General features: G+C 48.8%; 1 protein-coding gene across 5 annotated transcripts in view; it reads right to left on the reverse strand.

Annotated features, from left to right (window-relative positions):
- LOC101948437 (uncharacterized) overlaps nt 1-19683 on the reverse strand; it is a 61857-nt gene extending 42174 nt beyond the window's left edge. The window contains exons 1-3 of one of the 5 annotated variants that reach the window (XR_006172319.2): nt 19377-19680; nt 2746-2805; nt 1936-2126 (exon numbers count right to left, since the gene is read on the reverse strand). Coding sequence is in view for 4 of the 5 variants with exons in the window: in XM_065580837.1 (XP_065436909.1) it covers nt 1936-2115 (180 nt within the window). In the remaining variant the exon portion in view is untranslated. Of the gene's footprint in view, nt 1-1935; nt 2127-2745; nt 2806-6463; nt 6489-19376 lie in introns of those variants that run through there. The other 4 variants (XM_065580837.1, XM_005283206.4, XM_065580838.1 and 1 more) reach the window with 4 other exon arrangements.
- Between the last annotated feature and the right edge of the window lie 2449 nt (nt 19684-22132).

Below are 22132 nucleotides of genomic sequence, written 5' to 3' on the forward strand. Positions count from 1 at the left end.
CTAGATGGACCTTTGGTCTGACCCGGTACGGCCGTTCTTATGTTATAGACTGTAGAGAAGTACAGGCAGTCACTTGAAAACTTTAATGGCAACGGCACATCTCCTCTTGCTGCTCACTGGGCAATTATAAATTGAGACAATCGGTTCCAGTTTAAAAAGTCATATTTTGAAAGGCAGGCTGGATAGACAGCCACCTTCCTCTGGAGCATAGCTGTTAGATACACCTTGTAGATGAATAGATCAAGCTTTTTTGGATTCTTTTCTCTTGGCATAGATTTAAAAGGTCCATGCTGTTTTGTTCTCTCCTGTAGCGCTGCCACTAGAAAAGAACCCAGTGTTGGATGTAAACAGAAAATCAAATATGCAGCAGGAACCTGGTGCCCACTGTCTGCTCTTTTTGACATGGACGGGATGGATACAGATGTATGTCAGATGGCTTGTGCAGGCTCTAGTAGACTTTCATTAATGGGAATGCTCATGGTGAGCATCCCTATTGCAGAAGGATCCAGAATGACCAAGTTTCTTATCAGAGGGGTAGCCGTATTTGTTGCTTTTTACAGATCCAGACTAAGAGTCCTGTGGCACCTTATAGACTAACAGATGTATTGGAGCATAAGCTTTCGTGGGTGAATGCCCACTTCGTCAGACGTCTGACAAAGTGGGTATTCACCCATGAAAGCTTATGCTCCAATACATCTGTTAGTCTATAAGGTGCCAGAGGACTCTTCGTTGCAAGTTTCTTATGATTTTCTTGGACCAATTCCAGAGGTATGTCTCAGCAATTTGGAATGACTTCAGTCAAAGCAATTTAAATCACAATTTAAATCAGCAAGCTGGAAACACTGATTTAAATAATTGGTTTTAATCTTATTTTGCTTTTGTAATTTTTAGTTATTTTGCTAAAGAATGGTTGACTCTCATTGGTTGGTAACCACTAAAACATGTTGATTTGGAACGAAATACAGCCTTTACACTAAATTTGGTACTACTTTTTGCTAACCAGGAGGCAACAAGTAATCTTAATTTACATTTATTCAGATTCTTATTGTTTACCTTTTTCTTATGTTAAGAAATGCCATTCACCTTTTTTCTTTACTAGATGATGAATCAATTTTTACTTGTGAACTATGTCAATTTGAATGGAAATTCAAATTCCATTAAAAATGCACAAAACAGCATTTTAAATTATTTTATTAAGAAAACTAACTTAAATGTGCTGGATATGTGAGGAAAAAAAGTAAATTTATCAAAACATGTTTTACATTTATAACTGATTTATTAAATGAAGTATTATCTGTAGTTAGTGAATTGAACCAATTGCTTCCAACTAAAGATGCTTCCATGTCTCTCAAGATTTTAGAACTCATCCTCTCATACCTATGCTAGCTGCCACAGGAAGTAAGAAGGAGCTGATGGACAATTTGGCCTCCTCCTTTTATGCCCATTAAGGGGAAGATGGAAGGGGGCACAAGGGCACCCGAGGCACAGCATGGTCCCAATGAAAACTGCTGGCCAAAAGAATCCAAATCTCACGTGCATGGATGCATGCACACAGTGTATGGAATCCATGTGGACAATCACTTGAAGAAGCAATATTACAGGATCAATTCCAAAGTATATCCTAGGAGTGATCAAATCAGTGGTACTAAAATTGCAGAGCCTTTATGAAAAGGGCAGAAATTTCACATCAGCCAGGAAAAATATATATACCGATAGGATTTTTTTTTAAAGGATCTAGGAAAATTACTATTACTATTCCTGGGATTGATATGGTGAGACAATAAACAAGACAAAAAAATTACCCTATATCAGCAAAGAAATTATTTATGGAACAGAAACTATAAAAGGTGACACTAGCCTATACGAGTTGATGATTTTTAAGCAAGACCTGACACAAAGATAAACCCATTCACATACATTTAAGAGACTGATTACCTCAAGTCTTTTACAAACTTGTAGCACACGGAGTACATTTTTGCAGACGTTTTCCAACACTGTGTTTCCATAACAGCAAGTAATTCCCAGGATTTCAATACTGGGAGATGCCAGCGCCATCATTATGGCTTGAGCATCATCGACTCCACAATCAACATCAATCAACAGCAACTTTGTCATTTTTGAAATACCTACGAAAAAGTTACAAGCAGATTAGACAACTAACCTAATAATTAAGATTAAGATACAGTAGGTCATGTGGAGAAAACATATTCTAAAGATATGGCTATAGTTTAACTGGGTTTCACTTCAAACACTGTAGGTTATTTGCCAAAACCTTTTTCTACAGACTTTTGTTTTATTTCAGTTTACATCTGACTTTTTTTGTAATGTTTTATGTAACATAAAATTCACCCACCTCTATTTTAAAAGAAAATGTCAAGAATCACTGATTTGTAAATCCACAGGAACCTAAAAATGAGTGGTTACCTAACTGGAACTTTTGAGAAGTTTTCATATGTTAACTACAACATTTGTGCAGTGATTTAAAAAAAAAATCAAATGTACATGTTTATATATACCCAATTAAAATAACTGGGGATATTGTAAATTACCACCGAATACCAGTTTATATTAAAATTGAAATGATTTCTTAATCCCTATGAAAAAGCTAATAGTTATTTACACGCCTTGTGACAGTCAAGTAAATTATAATTTGGGAGGTAGAGACAATACCCACATAGAGGGGAGGAAAAAGCATCCGAAACCAGCACACAATTATAGGAGCTGGGCCACAACTTTAACACTTACCTTCCTCAGAGCTTCCTTCCCAATTAGAAAATAGTTTATGGTCGTCTCCACTGCAATTATCTTAAATGAGATGAGGAAATATTATTCATACTCAGTAGAACTGCAACCATTTTCTGCTAACATAAATTCTTGCACCTTCATAAGTACTGACTTCTAGTTTTCACTGGAGATGCTCCACCCCTGCTCCACCCCCTCCCTGAGGCCCCCACCCACCTGCCCCTCCCTGCTCTCCACCCTCACAGAAACCCTTCCCTGAGCCTCCAAACAGCTGTTTGATGGTGGCTGCCAAACAGCTGTTTGGTGGCATCCCCAATTAGCTCATCGGGGGCACCACCCAACAGCTGTGGCAGATGGGTACTGAGCACCCGCTATTTTTTTTCTGTGAGTGCTCCAGCCCCGGAGCACCCACGGAGTCGACGCCTCATGACTGTCAAATCTTGTTGACATTAATGATAGGTTACCCCATTTGCTTTCTGTGACTTAGTTTGTCTCTGAAGTTCAAAGTGCACCCAGGGACATCTCCCTTTTAATTGATTCTGAGTCAACGAAGTCCCAAGCGCCTCTCCTGTCTCTCTCTCGCCTTTATCTCACATAATCTGATGCAGTGCTCCAAACAACACTGCATTAGCTACACTTTCCTGAGAAAGTTCTCAGTTTTCATCTTTTGGATCCACCATTAGATTTGCTCCAATACTTTTGGAGAAAAATTGCTATGAGAAATGTGTGTTGACACACTCCTCAATCATACACCCACCAGGCGTTCCTGAGACAGCTGTATTTAGTTGTTTTTTCTTCTACCTTCAACTCTAGCAAGGTGCACAGCTCTTCTTACTTGGGCCCATTTGAGAAGTCTTTTGGCAGAGAAGACTAAATTATTTTTTTGTCTGTGTGTCCCAGCCCTATAGCCACCTAACTAATAACAATACATTGCTCTGACTGAGCAATAATGGGAGAGTAATCTCCCAAAACAGATACTGCCAGATGCCGGACGTAGCCAGTTCCTGGAAATCAACATGAAACGTCCACTGATTTTACAGCTGAAGAAAACATGTACAATGCCAGGGAAAGCATTTCACTAAAACATGTCAATCTAAAGCTGATAACCCAGGTCAAATTTCCACAGACTCAGATTCCAAGGCCAGAAGGGACCATCGTGATCCTCTAGTCCAGGGGTCTCAAACGCGGCCCGTGGATGGATTCCTGCAGGATGCCCCAGGAGCACAGGTTCGCGCCTCCGCTGTCATGTAAAGTCACACGGGTTCTGCTCAGCTTGTCCGCGCTCGTTAGCGGACAGAGGGCCGAGCCCCCAGCCCTCCGCCAGCAAACCTCTGGGAGCAAGTCACTAACATTGAGCGAAAAGCGCCGGTGTAGCAGTACACCGGCCGGTCACCCTGTTGGGGTCCAGTAGGCATAGCTACCAGGTAACTCGGGAGAGTGGAAGGCCAAAAGTGCCAATGAAGCTCTTTTGCTCTGGGTCTGTGAACCACAGTGACTCCATCTTGGGAACTCTCACCTACTTCTATGCTAACTGTTTACATGCTCTGAAGCAGGCTGAAGCAGAAATGTATTGGTCAGCGTTTTCAGCAGATGGCTGCAGTTTCACTCACACTAGCAGAAATAATAGAGATAAGGAGCGGGGGAAAAGGAGGGGTAGTTAGTTTGCAGGCATCTAATCCAAGGTCACAAAGACTGAGAAAGTTTTCTCACAAGCTTATGTAGAGCTTATTGTAACAGTTGTCTGAAAGGGAGGGGTAAGGGGGAACAGCCAGACAAAGAGATGTATGCAAACAGTTTGAAGTATAAAAGGTAAAAGTTGTTTGTATTTGTTGCCCTGGATTTGAGACATGCTGGTCTCCTAGTGCCATTTCAGAGCTCTGAAATAAACTTGGCTTGCTTTCTCCCCTCGGTGTCTTTATTGGTGCCAAGCACACCGGGCGACGAACCCCCTGTTTGCCATCTCGGGCCCAGTTCTGGGCAGGCAACAGTTTTGGCGCCCAACGTGGGGCTCGAGGCTGAAATTTAGCCTTGCCCGGATCCCTCCTGGTGGCCGACGGATTACGACGACGACCGACGCCCAGAGTGCTCACCGGTGACTTCATCAGAGGCCTCGGCAGAGACGTGGTTTGCTCGACCCCGGAGGGCACAACGGTGCAACGCACACAGACAGTGGAGAAGCAGCTGCGGGCGATGGTGGGGAACCGGTCCCGTGGAGAGGGCAACGGTGCAGAACCGGACCCTTGGATAAGGTAGGAACAGTCCAGTGGGGACTTATCTTTCTTGACCTGGGGACGCCCAGTGTCTGCCTGTTTTGACCTGGGGACGCCCAGAGTCTCCCTCGGTATGGGGCAGGGACAGAGTACAGCCGGCAGGGTACAGTGTACACCCTTAGAATGCATTCTGGTGAACTGGAAAGTGTTTGGATCTGATCAGTTGATTAAAAGTAAATTGAAAAGGTTCTGTACAGTTGATTGGCCTCAGTACCAGCTAGAGTGCCAAGAAAGGTGGCCACCAGAAGGATCACTTAATTACAACACGATCCTTCAATTACTTTTGTTCTGTCAGAGAACAGGTAAATGGAATGAACATCTCTATGCGTATACGTTCATGGTGTTAAGAAATAGGACTGATATTTTGCTCAAGTGCCATTTGACTCCGACAGGCTCGGTAGTAACGGCTGCTAAACCCCAGAACCCTCCCACTGTTGTAATGCCAGAATCGGTGTCCCCTTCGGCTCCTCCACCCCCACAGGCTCCAGAGAGACCCCTCCCCCCCCCGTGGGATTGTATCCGTTGATTACGGAGAGTGTGGTAGCCCATCCAGGAACTCAGGAATCTGCCAGCGCAGATAGTGTCTGTATATTCGCATGTACCTTTTAATCCAGTCCATCTGGCTGCTTTTAAGGCAGAGGCAGGAGAATTTTCAACGAATCCAAGCAAGTTCATTTCTATCTTTGAAGGATGTCTAGCTAGCCATAAGCCTGACTGGGATGATTGTAATATACTTATGAGACCCCTGTTGTCTGAAGTGGAGCGGAATCAGGTCATAGCCAAAGCCAGGGAGGAGGCACAGAAAAGGCATGATGAGGATAGAGAAGGCAAGCGGTTGCCGGATGTCGCTGTCCCCCTAGGGGACCCCCGGTGGAATCCGAATGAGGAGGGGGATTTGAGGCTGCTTAACTCCTATAAGGAACTGCTTATGCATGGTCTCCGACACTCAGCTGTCAGGCATAACAATTGGGCTAAGCCTTATGAACTAATCCAGGACTCGAAAGAAAGTCCAGGGATTTTCCTGCAGCGTATTCGGGATACTATCAGGCAAACTACTAGTGCAAACCCAGATGATCAGGCAACTGAGGCAATTATAAAGGGTATCTTCACCAGCCGTGCGGCCAGGGCCAGCTTTAGCAAGAGCGGGGCCCGATTCCTGGGAGCCGAGCCGCACCGCGGGGACGGGGGTGACGGGGGAGCCGAGCCGCGCCGCGAGGGGGAAAAGGGACAGGGGAGCCGAGCCGCGCCGCGACGGGGACGGGGGAGCCGAGCCGCGCCGCGCCGCGGGGGGGACGGGGGAGCCGAGCCGCGCCGCGGGGGGGACGGGGACGGGGGAGCCGAGCCGCGGGGACCGGGCCGGGCCGGAGCCAAGCCGGGCCAGAGCCGCCGGGGCCTGCGGGAACGGGACGCGCCTCCCCGGAGCCCTTCTCCCGCCCCCCACCCCAGCTTACCTCGTGCTGCCGGCCGCCCCTGCTTCGTCTCAGACTTCCCGCGAATCTCTGATTCGTGGGAAGCAGGGGAGGGGGTGGGGCGTGCAGGGGATGGGAGGAGGGGGAAGTGAGCTGGGGGCGGGGCGGACAGCTGCAGCGCGGGGCCCTCTTGGCGCGGGGCCCAATTCAGCCGAATCGGCCTAAAGCCGGCCCTGCGTGTGGCCCCTGATATTAAAAGGAAATTGCAGAAAAAGAAGGATTTAATGGGAATGTCTATGGCTCAGATTTTGGAGACTGCAAACAGGGCTTATAGCCTTAGAGAGGGAGAGAAGGAAAAAAGGCAAGTGAAAATGTTGGTAGCGGCGGTGCAGGCCGGCGGCAAAGAAATGCCACAGAAAGTTGAAAGAGGCTGGGGAATGAGAGGCCGTGGATGTGGACGCCCTGGCCCCCAGGTCAGGCGCCTGGGTCGCAACCAGTGTGCCATATGCCGTAAGGAGGGACACTGGAAAAATGAATGCCCTGAAAGGGAAGGTACCCCTATGATGGCAGCGGAGGATCGAGATTAGGGGTGTCAGGGGAGACGAACCATCCTACCCCCGGAACCCCGAGTAAATGTGCGGGTGGGAGATGCGGATATAGACTTTTTAATAGACTCTGGAGCAGCAAGGACCGCTGTAAACAAACCCCTACAGTTGCCTGTGGCAGGCTCCCTCACTGTGGTGGGTGCCACAGGGAAAGGAACCAAGTGCCCAGTATATGCCCCAGCGGAATGTGCCTTGGGAAACAGAACTGTATCACACAAGCTGGTTTACCTCCCTGATTGTCCAACACCACTACTAGGACGGGACCTGCTTTGTCGCTTAGGTGCCACCCTGCATTTCACTCAAGATGATATAACCCTCACCTTACCCCCTGAGAATGCTTGGATAATGACCCTTGCAGTTGAACCCTCAGCTATGCAAGCCCCAGAGTGGAGTGAGTGGGAAAAGCAGGTTTTTCCTCTAGTCTGGGCATCAGGGGTCCCAGGGAAAGCAAACCGTCAAACCCCTGTGCATATTCAGCTCCTCCCAGGAAAAAGCCCAGTGCGGATCAAACAGTATCCGATTAAAAGGGAAGCCAGAGAGGGACTACAAGAGACTATAGATCGGTTCTTAGAGTGCGGTGTACTACAGGAATGCTAGTCAGCTTGGAACACCCCTATTCTGCCCATACAAAAGCCCAATGGCACGTATCGGCTGGTACAGGACCTCAGGGCAGTTAATGAGCGGGTTAAGACTCTGCTCCCCCTGGTTCCAAATCCGTATACACTGTTGGCCTCTATAGGGGGGCAATATACCCATTTCTCAGTCCTACATTTAAAAGATGCTTTCTTCACGATTCCAGTTGACATCCAGTCTCAGGAGATATTCTCCTTTGAATGGGAAGACAAACGAAGGGTTAAAAAGCAGCTTTGTTGGACAGTATTGGCTCAAGGATTTAAAAATTCCCCCACTCTGTTTGGACAGGCTTTGGTCAGAGACTTGGAGGAGTGGGATAATTCAGACAGAGCCCTCCTGCTGCAATATGTAGATGACTTGTTAATTGCTGCTGTGGGTCTAATCCCTTGTCTCAGAGCTACTGTGAGTCTCCTAAATTTTATTGGACTGCGAGGATACAAGGTATCTCAAAGCAAAGCCCAAATTGCTCTTTCAGAGGTTCAATATCTGGGATTTCACATCAGGCAGGGAGAGAGACAGCTCTCAAACGAAAGAAAGGAGGCTATCTGCCAAGTTCCCATCCCCAGCAACCGTAAACGGCTTAGGGCATTCCTGGGCATGGCAGGTTTTTGCAGAATATGGATTCCAGAGTTTGGACTGTGGGCTAAACCTCTGTATGAATGTGTTAAGGGAGCGGAACATGACCCCTTTCACTGGTCCCCAGAAGCGGACAGGGCATTTAAAATCTTGAAAAGGAAGCTAATGGAAGCTCCAGCCCCGGGTTTGCCCGCTATATCTAAGCCGTTCCAACTGTATGTGCATGAACGAAAAGGGGTAGCTTTGGGAATGCTTACCCAGCTATTAGGTGCCTGGAAACGTCCTGTGGCATACTTTTCTAAACAACTGGATCAAGTTTCAAAGGGATGGCCAGCCTGTTTGAGGGCGGTCGCAGCTACTGCTCTAGTGCTTGGGGAAGCTGAAAAACTGACACTGGGAGGAACTGTGCAAGTGTATGTTCCCCATATGGTCTGAGCCTTGCTGGACACTAAGTCTTTGGCTCACACAGGCTTGGGTTGCTCGGTACCAGGCGAAGCTGTTAGAGAATCCTGAAGTTACCCTGCAGATCCGTCCTTCCCTTAATCCAGCTACCCTGCTACCAGAGACAGAAAAGCAGGAACATGACTGTCTAGAAATCATAGATGTTCAGTATTCTAGCCGCCCAGATCTAAAAGATCAGCCACTCCCAAATGCTGACTTGGAATGGTATACGGATGGCAGTAGTACTGTTGTGGATGGGCAAAGGAGGGCTGGTTATGCTATTGTGTCTCTTCATGATACCGTGTGTCAAGGCTGTATCCCCACTTTGAACTTTAGGGTACAAATGTAGGGGCCTGCATGAAAACTTCTAAGCTTAACTACCAGCTTAGCTCTGGTCCCGCTGCCACCATTTCCCAATGGATTCCCTCCCTGGGAAGCCTTGAGAAACCTTCACCAATTCCCTGGTGAATACAGATCCAAACCCCTTGGATCTTAAAACAAGGAGAAATTAACCATTCCCCTCCTTCCTCCCACCAACTCCTGGTGAATCAAGATCCAAACCCCTTGGATCTTAAAACAAGGAAAAATCAATCAGGTTCTTAAAAAGAAGGCTTTTAATTAAAGAAAAAGGTAAAAATCATCTCTGTAAAATCAGTATGGAAATTAACCTTACAGGGTAATCAAACTTAGAGAGCTTAGAGGACTTCCCTCTAGTCCTAGGTTCAAAGTACAGCAAACAAAGATAAACACTCTAGTAAAAGGTACATTTACAAGTTGAGAAAACAAAGGAAAACTATCACGCCTTGCCTGGCTATTTACTTACAAGTTTGAAATAGGAGAGACTTGTTTAGAAAGATGTGGAGAACCTGGATTGATGTCTGGTCCCTCTCAGTCCCGAGAGCGAACGCACTCCCAAACAAAGAACACAAACAAAAGCCTCTCTCCCCTCCTCTCCCCCCCCCCCCAAGATTTGAAAGTATCTTGTCCCCTTATTGGTCCTTTAGGTCAGATGCCAGCCAGGTTACCTGAGCTTCTTAACCCTTTACAGGGAAAAGGATTTTGGAGTCTCTGGCCAGGAGGGATTTTATAGTACTGTACACAGGACAGCTGTTACCCTTCCCTTTATAGTTATGACACGCCCCCCAAATCACAGATAGTGTTGGACGTTCGGTTCCACACTGGCTGTGATTTCTTCCTGGAGTTCTAGGAGAAAACAGAGTTAATAAGACACATGTACCTTTAGACATACTACTGATTATATAAAAACTAACAATATGTTTCATTCCAAGAACAATTGTTAACCAGTTAACTCTGGGAAACTTTCCCGGGAGAGTGCATCAGCCACTTTGTTAGAAGCTCCCGAAATGTGTTGTATTTCATCCCCAAACATATGGGCGTAGCTTTTCCAGCGCGTACACAATGGCATAGCATTCCTTTTCGCTGATTGACCAATGGCTTTCCCTCTCAAACAGTTTCTTACTGAGAAACACGACAGGATGGAATTCTTGATCCGGTCCTTCCTGCATTAAAACTGCTCCCACGCCTCGCTCGGACGCATCTGTGGTTACTTGGAACGGTTTGTCAAAGTCTGGGGCCCTTAGCACAGGATCAGACATGAGTGTTGCCTTAAGCTGGTTAAAGGCCTTTTGACACTCATCAGTCCACTGAACTGCATTTGGCTGGTTCTTTCTGGTTAGGTCTGTCAGCAGGGCGGCGATTTGGCTGTAGTGGGGTACAAATCGCCTATAATATCCAGCCAAGCCTAAGAAGGATTGGACCTGTTTCTTAGACTTTGGAACTGGCCACTTTTGGATAGCATCCACTTTGGCCTGTAGGGGATTTATAGTTCCTCGACCCACCTGGTGCCCCAGGTAAGTCACTCTGTTTTGGCCTATTTGACACTTTTTAGCCTTAACAGTTAGTCCTGCCTGCCGGATGCGCTCAAAGACTTTTTCCAGGTGCTCCATGTGCTCTGCCCATGAATCAGAAAAGATGGCCACATCATCGAGGTAGGCAACTGCAGATTCTCCCAATCCCGCTAGGAGACCATCTACAAGTCTTTGGAAGGTGGCGGGTGCATTTCGCAACCCGAAAGGGAATACATTGAATTCATACACCCCGGCCTGGGTGACGAAGGCTGACCTTTCCTTAGCGGGTTCATCTAGGGGTACTTGCCAGTACCCCTTGGTTAAGTCTAAAGTAGAGATGAATTGGGCATGTCCCAATTTCTCCAATAGCTCATCTGTGCGTGGCATTGGATAGTTGTCAGGATGAGTTACAGCATTTAGCTTACGGTAGTCCACGCAAAAGCATATTTCCCCATCTGGTTTGGGAACTAGAACCACTGGAGATGCCCATGCACTATTAGAGGGGCGGATTATACCCATCTGTAGCATGTCCTGGATCTCCCTTTGTATAGCAGTTTTGGCATGAGGTGAATCCCGGTAGGGTGGGGTTCTAATTGGGTGAGCATTACCTGTGTCAATGGAGTGGTATGCCCGTTCGGTCCGTCCTGGAGTGGCTGAGAAAATTGGTGCAAAGCTTGTGCACAGCTCCTTGATCTGCTGTTGCTGCAGACGTCCAAGGGTCGTGGAGAGGTTCACCTCTTCCACGCCACCATCCTTTTTTCCTTCGTAGTAGACACCTTCAGGCCACTCCGCGTCATCTGTTTCCTGGGCTGTAAACTGGCAAACATTTAATTCTCTGGAATAAAAGGGCTTAAGAGAATTAACATGGTATACCTTAGGCTTTATGTTGGAGGTGCGGGAGGCTATGAGATAGTTAACAGCTCCTAGGCGCTCCTGGACCGTGAATGGTCCTTCCCACGACGTTTCCATTTTATGGGCCTGGAGCGCCTTTAAGACCATGACTTGGTCTCCTACTTTGAAGGACCGTTCTCTGGAATGTTTATCATACCAGGCCTTTTGCTCTTCCTGAACATCCTTTAGGTTTTCTTTAGCAAGGGCTAAAGAGTGTCGGAGGGTGCTTTGTAGATTGCTTACAAAGTCTAGAATGTTAGTTCCTGGAGAAGGCGTAAACCCCTCCCATTGCTGCTTCACCAACTGTAATGGCCCCTTAACCTCGCGGCCATACACAAGTTCAAATGGTGAAAACCCTAAACTGGGATGTGGTACAGCCCTGTAGGCGAAAAGCAACTGCTGCAACACTAGGTCCCAATCATTGGAGTGTTCATTTACGAATTTACGTATCAATGCCCCCAAAGTTCCATTAAACCTCTCCACCAGGCCATTGGTTTCATGGTGGTAAGGGATGGCAACCAAGTGATTCACCCCATGAGCTTCCCACAGGTTTTCCATGGTCCCTGCCAGGAAATTAGTTCCCGAAACTGTAAGGATGTCAGAGGGCCAACCTACCCTGGCAAAAATGTCTGTTAATGCCTGGCACACACTTTTAGCTCTGGTGTTGCTTAAGGGTACTGCTTCCAGCCATCGGGTAGCAAAATCCATGAAAGTCAGTACGTACTGCTTTCCTCTGGGTGTCTTCTTTGGGAAAGGACCCAGAATATCCACAGCTACGCGCTGAAATGGGACCTCAATTATGGGTAGTGGCTGGAGAGGGGCTTTAACCTGGTCTTGGGGCTTTCCCACTCGTTGACACACCTCACAAGACCGGACATAATTAGCATCGTCCTTGCCCGTTCCCTCCCAGTGGAAGGACTTCCCCAACCGGTCTTTGGTCCTGTTCACCCCAGAATGGCCACTGGGATGAGCATGAGCTAAGCTCAAGAGCTTTACCCGATACTTAGTGGGAACTACCAACTGTCTTTGAGGATGCCAATCTTCCTGGTGCCCACCAGAAAGAGTCTCCTTGTATAAAAGTCCTTGTTCTACAACAAACCGGGATCGGTTCGAAGAGCTGAGAGGCGGTGGGGTGCTCCGCGCCGCCGCCCAAGCTTTCTGAAGGCTGTCATCTGCTTCCTGCTCGGCCTGGAACTGTTCCCTTGATGCTGGAGACATCAGTTCCTCCTTGGACTGTGGACTGGGGCTTGGTCCCTCTGGAAGTGATGCAGGTGCGGGGGCTGTTTCCATTGACTGTGATCCGCTGTCCGCTGGTGCACTATGTGGTATCTCAGGCTCTGGCTGAGCCTCTTGGGTAGGGTTATCTGCTGCTTCCGCCAGGTCAGGCTCGCTGGTGCCCTCTGGCGTTGGAGTTGTAGACGGGTTTGCAAACGCTGGACTCAGTGCTGGCAATGGTTCTGGTGCTAGTTGGGTTGCCAGTTCCGGTTCTGGGACTGGCTTTGGCTGGGTCTCTGGGATTGGATCCACTACGGCTGTTGCAGTCATTGGCAGGGGATCCGGTTCCACCACCGTTGTTTGGGTCTCTGGTAACACAGACGGGGCCCTGGTGGACGGCTCAGGAACAGGGATGGGGGTGAAAGCTTGCTTAGCCTTTGCTACTTCCAGTTCATGCTTCCTTTCTTTTTCTCTCTCCTCCATCTCCTTTTCTTTCAGCTCCATAGTTCTCTTGTGAGCCTCCTCTTCGGCTTTTTCCAGCTCCATCTCTCTTTCATGGGCCTCCTTTTTGGCTTTCTCTTCTCTTGCTCTCTGCTCTGTCTTGAGTTTTGTTAATTGAAGCAGTCTCTGATGTTTTCTTTCATTTTCTTCTGGCTTCTAGTTTGGCCAGTTCTATTTTTTTAGCTACTTCTTTGGTAGTCATTTTCCTGTTTTCTTGTGCTGGGTCACCCCCTCTGCACTTGACTGAAACTGGGAAGCTCTCAGCTCTGGCTGCTGCTGAGTTAACAGAGACTTTCTAACTAGCTACTCCGGAGGACGTAAAAAGAAAAAAAAACAATTCAGCTTGTAAATTCCCTCTACCCTGTCTTTTGTTTGCTCATTTGAACACTTCTCTTAACAAAGGACCTTGTTAAAAAAACTTAACACCTCTGCCTTCAGGCAAGGAGAGATAAGATATGCATCTATCTCCAGCTCGGCTTTTCAAGCAGCTAGAAGGGAAAAAAAATCTCACTGGCTTTTGGGTTTAAAATGTTCCCACCGCTCTGCCACCATGTCAAGGCTGTATCCCCACTTTGAACTTTAGGGTACAAATGTAGGGGCCTGCATGAAAACTTCTAAGCTTAACTACCAGCTTAGCTCTGGTCCCGCTGCCACCATTTCCCCGAAGCCTTGAGAAACCTTCACCAATTCCCTGGTGAATACAGATCCAAACCCCTTGGATCTTAAAACAAGGAGAAATTAACCATTCCCCTCCTTCCTCCCACCAACTCCTGGTGAATCAAGATCCAAACCCCTTGGATCTTAAAACAAGGAAAAATCAATCAGGTTCTTAAAAAGAAGGCTTTTAATTAAAGAAAAAGGTAAAAATCATCTCTGTAAAATCAGTATGGAAATTAACCTTACAGGATAATCAAACTTAAAGAGCTTAGAGGACTCCCCTCTAGTCCTAGGTTCAAAGTACAGCAAACAAAGATAAACACTCTAGTAAAAGGTACATTTACAAGTTGAGAAAACAAAGGAAAACTATCACGCCTTGCCTGGCTATTTACTTACAAGTTTGAAATAGGAGAGACTTGTTTAGAAAGATGTGGAGAACCTGGATTGATGTCTGGTCCCTCTCAGTCCCGAGAGCGAACGCACTCCCAAACAAAGAACACAAACAAAAGCCTTCCCCCCACCCCCCTAAGATTTGAAAGTATCTTGTCCCCTTATTGGTCCTTTAGGTCAGATGCCAGCCAGGTTACCTGAGCTTCTTAACCCTTTACAGGGAAAAGGATTTTGGAGTCTCTGGCCAGGAGGGATTTTATAGTACTGTACACAGGACAGCTGTTACCCTTCCCTTTATAGTTATGACACTGTGGAAGCTGAGAGTTTACCTGCTGAGACATCTGCCCAACTTGCTGAACTAGTGGCCATAACTCGTGCACTCGAGCTGGCAAAAGACAAACGGGTTAATATCTTTACTGACTCAAAGTATGCTTTTGGGGTATTGCATGCTCACGCTGGTTTGTGGAAGCAAAGGGGAATGCTAACAGCCCAAGGTTCTCCGGTCAAGCATGGGTCTCAAATTCTCCGGCTTTTAGAAGCAGTACAACTCCCCTCAGCAGTAGCAGTGGTGCATTGCAAAGCCCATCAAAGGGAAGATCAAGATGTATCCAAGGGTAATGCCAGAGCAGACATGGAAGCTAAGCGTGCTGCTACCCTGAAATCAGCAACTGAGGAGAATGCCCAAATGCATGCCCTAATCCCATCAGTGGGTGAGCTTGCAGCCCCTCAGTACTCCCAAGAGGACAGAAACCTGGCTGACAGTCTCGGTCTCCAGGAAAAGGAAGGAGGGCTTTATTCCACAGAGGGAAAAATCCTCCTGCCCAAGGGCTTGATTCGACCAGTGTTGCAGAAACTGCATCAAACCACACACGCAGGCAGAGAGGCTCTTACCCAGCTCATGAATAAATATTTTCTAACCTCTGGACTTAAACCCCTAGCATCACAGGTACAGGCTGAATATTTAATCTGCCAAAAGAATAACCCTCGACCAGGAGTAGCAGTGCCACCAGCCACCCTGGAACCTACCCCAGGCCCAGGATTAGTGTGGCAAATAGACTTTACTGAGTTTCCCAGGACCCAAGGGTACAGGTACCTTCTCGTCTTAGTGGATCAATTCAGTGGATGGCCTGAGGCCTTCCCATGTCGCAACAACACTGCCAAGACAGTGGCTCTTAAGTTTGTCAAGGAAATCATTCCTCGCTTCGGCCTTCCTCAGTGGATGGAATCTGATAATGGAACACACTTCACATCTCAAATTGTTCAAAAGATATCAAGTGCTCTGCAAATCCCCTGGAAGCTCCACACACCCTGGCGACCACAAGCCAGTGGAGTAGTGGAACGCACAAATCAGACACTCAAGCGACACCTCTCAAAGGTCTGTCAGGAGGCCTCTCTTAAATGGCCTGATGCTTTGCCCCTTGTGTTACTTCGCATTCGTGCTCTCCCTAAGGGTAGGATAGGGCTTAGTCCCTTCGAGATTATGTTTGGAAGAGCATGGCCTATGAATGGTTCCCCAGTTCTGGCAGGGGAATGGGAAGTGGGGTGTGGTTTCTTGTCTCAGTACATGTGCTCTCTGTTTGCTGTTCTTTCTTCTCTTCACAGGTACACCAAAGATTCACAGCCTCTTCTGCTGGATACTCCGGTCCACTCCCTGCAGCCTGGTGACTCCGTTCTCGTGTGGACCTGGAAGGACGAGCCTCTCCAAGAGAAGTGGAAGGGACCCCACACCATCCTGCTTGTCACCCACACAGCGGCAAAGGTCGAAGGACACAAGAACTGGTTTCATCATTCTCGACTGAAAGCAGTACCCGCTCCTGAACAGTGGACTGTCCAGCCTGCGGAGAAGACTGCTAACGACGATTTGGGACTTAAGCTGTTATTCAAAAGACAGTAAGGGTCACTGGGAATGCCTGGTGATCTCTCTGAACAGCCACAGCGCACTCCCTGAGAGAACCCTGAGCATTGGTTTTTGCCAATGATACCCTAGCCATAGAGAAAAGCATAAGTTCTGAGCTGTACCAGCTTCGACTGCTGGCTTTACAGAACCATCAGGCCCTAGATTATGTGTTAGCCTCACGAGGCGGGGTCTGTGCCCTTATTGGAGAAGAGTGTTGTACCTATGTCCCAGAGTTTTCACAGGACATTAACAAGCACATCTTGTCAGCTGAACGGGCCTTTAACCAATGGAAGGCCCAGGAAAGAGAACCCACTATTTTGGATTCCCTTTGGGGTTGGATACCTGGTTTATGAGAACTAGGGGATATAGGAGGAAGCATTGTTCGCATCTTGCTCACAGGTGTGGTGATATGTTTTGTTCTTGTTCTTTTGCTCATTTGCTGTAAAGTGCTCATACGTAAGATTTGTACCTCCCATACCCCAGAAGTTCCCTTATACCCTCTCATTGATAATCCTGATTGCATGGAGCTTAATCGCTTTCTGTCTTTAGAGTACGAGAAAACTCTGACAAAGGTTTGTTGAGTGTTCTCAAAGGAGGGATTGTTGGGGTCCACTAGGCATAGCTACCAGGTAACTCGGGAGAGTGGAAGGCCAAAAGTGCCGATGAAGCTCTTTTGCTCTGGGTCTGTGAATCACAGTGACTCCATCTTGGGAACTCTCACCTACTTCTATGCTAACTGCTTACATGCTCTGAAGCAGGCTGAAGCAGAAATGTATTGGTCAGCGTTTTTAGCAGATGGCTGCAGTTTCATTCACACTAGCAGAAATAATAGAGATAAGGAGCGGGGGGAAAAGGAGGGGTAGTTAGTTTGCAGGCATCTAATCCAAGGTCACAAAGACTGAGAAAGTTTTCTCACAAGCTTATGTAGAGCTTATTGTAACAGTTGTCTGAAAGGGAGGGGTAAGGGGGAACAGCCAGACAAAGAGATGTATGCAAACAGTTTGAAGTATAAAAGGTAAAAGTTGTTTGTATTTGTTGCCCTGGATTTGAGACATGCTGGTCTCCTAGTGCCATTTCAGAGCTCTGAAATAAACTTGGCTTGCTTTCTCCCCTCGGTGTCTTTATTGGTGCCAAGCACACCGGGCGACGAACCCCCTGTTTGCCATCTCGGGCCCAGTTCTGGGCACGCAACAACCACACAGCCCCCCGCTCAGCGCCGGCAGATTTCAGTTGCCGGGGTCAAAACAGGGCGGCGTGTTTCTCTCAGCGGGGGCGTCTCGGGACTCAGGGGCCGTGTGGGGCGGCGCTTCCCGCGGCCGAAGAGGCCCCGATTCCCTCTGTAGGGAAGAGTCCCGCACGCGGCGCCCCTCACAGAGGCAGCGGGGCCCGAGCGCCGGGCACGGAGCGAGGCGCGCGCGCGCTCCCGCTGTTGGTTTGGGACTCTGAGCCCGCGAGCTTCCGGCGCTGGGCTCCAGAGAGGGGCCGGCCCCGCCCCTACCGGCCGGCAGCCCCGCCGCTCCAGGAGCCCAGCCCGCTGGGCGACGTCCGTGTCCCACACACGTTGCGGCCAATCCAGAGCTGGTCCCGCGATTCTCGTCATGCCAGTGGTGGGAGAGCCGAGCAGGGGGTCACGTGAGCTAACACCCGGCCGGCGCGCGCTCGTTGCCCGGGGGGCAGGAGTCGCGCGGATGCGCTCGTTCGGCGTGCAGTGGGGAGGGGTGAGGGAGTGGCTGGTCGCGCGCCTGAGCAGTGGTCCAGCGGCAGGTGCTGGCCCAGCTACGGCCCCCGCCTCGCCGCGGCCCCCGGTCCCCGTTTGCATCAAGGGCAGCCGCTCCTCGGAGCAGTGCGGGTGGGTCGGCCCGGGCCTGCTCATGCGGGCTGGGTCATTGCAATGTAGACATTGGGATTTAGGCTGCAGCCTGCACTCTGAGCAATGAAACAACCCCAGGAGCCCGAGTCGGTTGGCACAGGGCAGCTCCGGGTGTCTTGGTGCCATGTAGGCGCACCTGCTGTCAGGTCGTTCTACAGAATGGCAAAGTTCCTGCCTCAGGCTCTGCCCTAGGGCCATGCAAGGGCCCTTAATTAACCCCCCCCATCACCCCATGGCCCAGCAAGGCACCCACATCACCCTGGTCCCACCCTCCCTCCATCAGTCTGGCCACCCCCATCACTCCGGTCATGCACCCAGCCCCCCTCCATCATACAGCAAGGCACCCCAGCACCGTACCCACTTAACCAGTTCCCCCATCACTCATGGGGCAGCAAGCCGCCCTCCCCCATCACTCCCAGTCACACCCTCCCTCATGCATGTGAGCAGGCCTCCCCACCCCATGGCCCAGCAAAGAATCTGTCACGCGTTAGCTGGTGGCCTGCCCAGAGCTCACTGCTGTTCTGTGGATGGTAGGGCCAGTGTTGCCACCACATTCACATTCAGACAGGGACTGATTACCTCAAACCTGTTACAAACTTCATAGTACCGTGGCTAACAGCATTCAACATCAACCTTCTCCAGATACGTGCCTGGGCCACAGTAGCCATTGAGTCACACGGAGATGATTAAGGACTGGTCTTAACACAGTTTTTCTGTTGCTATCTCCTTTTGAAACTGATGTAGTTAAAGCAGAGCAATTGCCTAGTATATACTTGTTTAAACAGTATGGTTTAGCCCCACAAATTCACACTTATGGCAGTACAGTGTATTCCCACAAATTTATGCTAAAAAAACTTTACCAGTAGAACAGCATCCTCATTAGGGGATGTACTGATTTAACTATACTGGTAATAAAATCAACCCTATAACCAAAATAGTTAAATTGGTTAAAAATAACTGCATAGACCCGGCCTAAAAACAAGATTACATCATTTAACAACATGCTTTGGGAAGCTGATTCATGCGGTCTCCTTTATTTGTATTTGGTTAAAAAAAAACACACACATTTATTAAGCTTAGGATAGAAACAAGACAGCTCCCGAAAGTGATCTTTAGAGATACCCACCTGGCAAGCCTCCCAGCTAGAGAAGCTACCATTTTAAGGACCTAAAATAGTTTTCGTTCCACACAGTTACAATTGAAAGGTGACCATTAGTACTATGTTGACAGACATACTGCTCTGGAACCTTATAACACACAGATTTACAATGCAAGTAAATTAGTCAAGCATGGCTTTTCCTTCTCAAAACTATACCTATGTTGCCATGTCATGTTACTTCTCTTCAAGGTGATCTTATATTAAATTTCCAACAATATCCCCACAACAGACATTAAATTTGCATATAGTTACCTGGTATGTTTTGTGCTATTTTTCAAATCTGGTGTTATGCTTGCTGCTTTTCAAGTATGTTGGAATTTGATCTGGAAGTAGAGAACTTTATAACATACCAGTTAATTCATAATTTGCTGAAAACAGAAGCCGTGTGGGTGTAGTGTTGTATATGAACTTGGGACTCTTTTCACTCTTTACTCAATATGTTGACATAAGACGAAATTCCATTGATTATATAATACATTTGAAAGCTCAGACCTTTGCACTTCTCAGTTTTCCTGCACAATAAAAATAGATGTCAGATAACTATCAATCCTACCATGTTCTAGATTTTTTTCCACACGTTCAGGGCCTAACTTTGCACATTCTCATAATTATTACTTTATATTACAGTTGGACTCAGGGCCAGACTATGCAGCACCAGGTACTCCTGGGTGAATCCTGCACCACTGTGCATGTGCAGAATTTAAGTCCCCCACAGATTTCTTCTCTTCCCTGCAGAAAAATGACTTTCTGATGGGGAAGCAAGGGGAAGCCACAAGAGCGGTCACGAGACCCACCCCAGCAGTATGTTTCGGGTGCCCAGGGCAGCCAGCAGAGAGGTAAATTACTGTGGGCCATAGGTTGGGACTGGGGAAAACCCGGCTGGTGGTCCTACCCTGCACCGGGCTCAGATGCTAGTCCTGGATGGGGAGGACGGGACTTCCTCTTTCCCTGCCCGGCATCTGGGGCCGTGTCAGACCCACCCCCAGATTTCTCCCCTGGCTATAGGAAGCTCTACAAACTCTCCGCCCCCCTCTCCACCACTTCCTGCACCCATCGCTCCTCAGCTGCAGGGGGAAGGATCCCTGTACTAGGGAGCTGCTCCCCCATCCACCCAACCACTGTGCATCCAGACTCCCTCAGACCCGGACCCTCCCACTGAGCCTCACCTCCCTGCACCCAGAACCGTCCCTGAGCCCCACTCCCCCTGCACCACCCCAAGCCACCCGCACCTGGATCCACACCCTACCGAATCCCAACCAATTGCACCTGGATCCCCACTCCACTAAGCCCAACTCCCCCCAGCATCTGGATCCCCTCCCGCGCTGAGCCCCAACCACCTTCACCTGGACCCCCATGCAGAGTCTTATTACTGTTGCACCCAGATCCCCCCCACCCAGATCCCCCACTGAGCCGCCTGCACCCAGATTGCCCCACACAGAACTCTTTTAACCCACACCTGGATCCCCCCACACTAAGCCGCTCCCCTCCACACTTGGAGCCTGCCTTGCTGAACCTGCCTGCTCATGCCTGGTGCACCTGACACGGAGGGGCAGGGCCCTGGGGTGTTTCTGGGGCAGGCTCTGTCCTTGTGCAGTGCCAGAGTTGCGTGCAGCCTCATCGCAAAATCCGTGTCCTGGGGGGGGAGCTGAACAGTGACATCCCACCTCTGTGCAGCCAGTGGCCTGTGCTCCCCAATGCCATGTTGGAACCCACATTTATTTGACAAATAAAATTTGCAGAATTTTAAAATATTGTGTGCAGAATTTTTAATTTTTTTGTGCAGAATGCCCTCAGGAGTAACTGCTGCCCTGGTTGTGCAGAGTTCATTGCCAAGAAGAGAACCCATATAAAGGCCACAACTGAGACTGGAGCCCCTTTTTGCCAGTCACAACAAACACTGAGACAATCCCTGTCCACAGAGGTTTGCAATCTAAATCAGGGGTGGGCAAACTTTTTGGCCCAAGGGCCACACCGGGGTGCAAAACTGTATGGAGGGTCGGGTAGGGAAGGCTGTGCCTCCCCAAAGAGCCTGGCTCCCACCCCCTATCCGACCCCTCCCACTTTCCACCCCCTGACTGCCCCCCTCAGAACCTCCTGCCCCTTGTCCCCTGACTGCCCCTTCCCAGGGCCCCTGCCCCTAACCACCCCACGGGACCCCACCCCCTATCCAACCCCCCCCCCCGCTTCCTGTCCCCTGACTGCCCCGACCCTATCCAATCCCCTGCCCCCTGACAGGCCCCCCGGGACCCCACCCCCTATCCAATCCCCCCCTGTTCCCCATCCTCTGACCCCCCCAAACCTCTGCCCCATCCAACTGCTCCCTGTCTGCCCCCCAGGACCCACTGCCCCATATCCAACCCCCAGCCCCCTTACCATGCCACTCAGAGCAGCATGTCTGGAGCTGCGCCTCCCCGCCAGAGCCAGACATGCTGCTGTGCTGCCCTGCATGAGCACGCAGCCCCACCGCCCAGAGCGCTATCTGCACGGCGGCATAGCTGCAGGGGAGCAGGGCTAGCTGCCCAGCCAGGAGCCGGACAGGACGGTCCCACAGGCTGGATGTGGCCTGCAGGCTGTAGTTTGCCCACCCCCTGATCTAAATAGAACGACAAGGGTGAGAGGGGAAACTGAGGCCCAGAGCCTTGCCCAAAGTAATGCAGAAAGTCAGTGGCAAAGCCAAGAATAGAACACAGATCTCAACTTCCAGTCCAATGCCTTATCCACGAGATCACACTGCCTTCTCTTATAAAATAATCCCAGTTTTATCCTCCCTTTGCTAATAGTTTACAAAACAATTGTTCAGATATTTTTGCAATTTGACATTTCTTTGGGGAATTTTGAGGTTCTTTTTAACTTGCTTCATTTTTATAGCTAAAATAATAGTTTTAATTTTCCTCATGAAATGAAATTTTGGAAGACTCATGTTTATTCTTTATGTTAATTTTTACATACTTAACCACATTTGTTGCTATGGCCTCTTAACTCATCTGGGCTTCACTGGGATGAATTTA

This window comes from Chrysemys picta, chromosome 1 (assembly GCF_011386835.1).
Source record: "Chrysemys picta bellii isolate R12L10 chromosome 1, ASM1138683v2, whole genome shotgun sequence".
Classification (NCBI taxonomy): domain Eukaryota; kingdom Metazoa; phylum Chordata; order Testudines; family Emydidae; genus Chrysemys; species Chrysemys picta.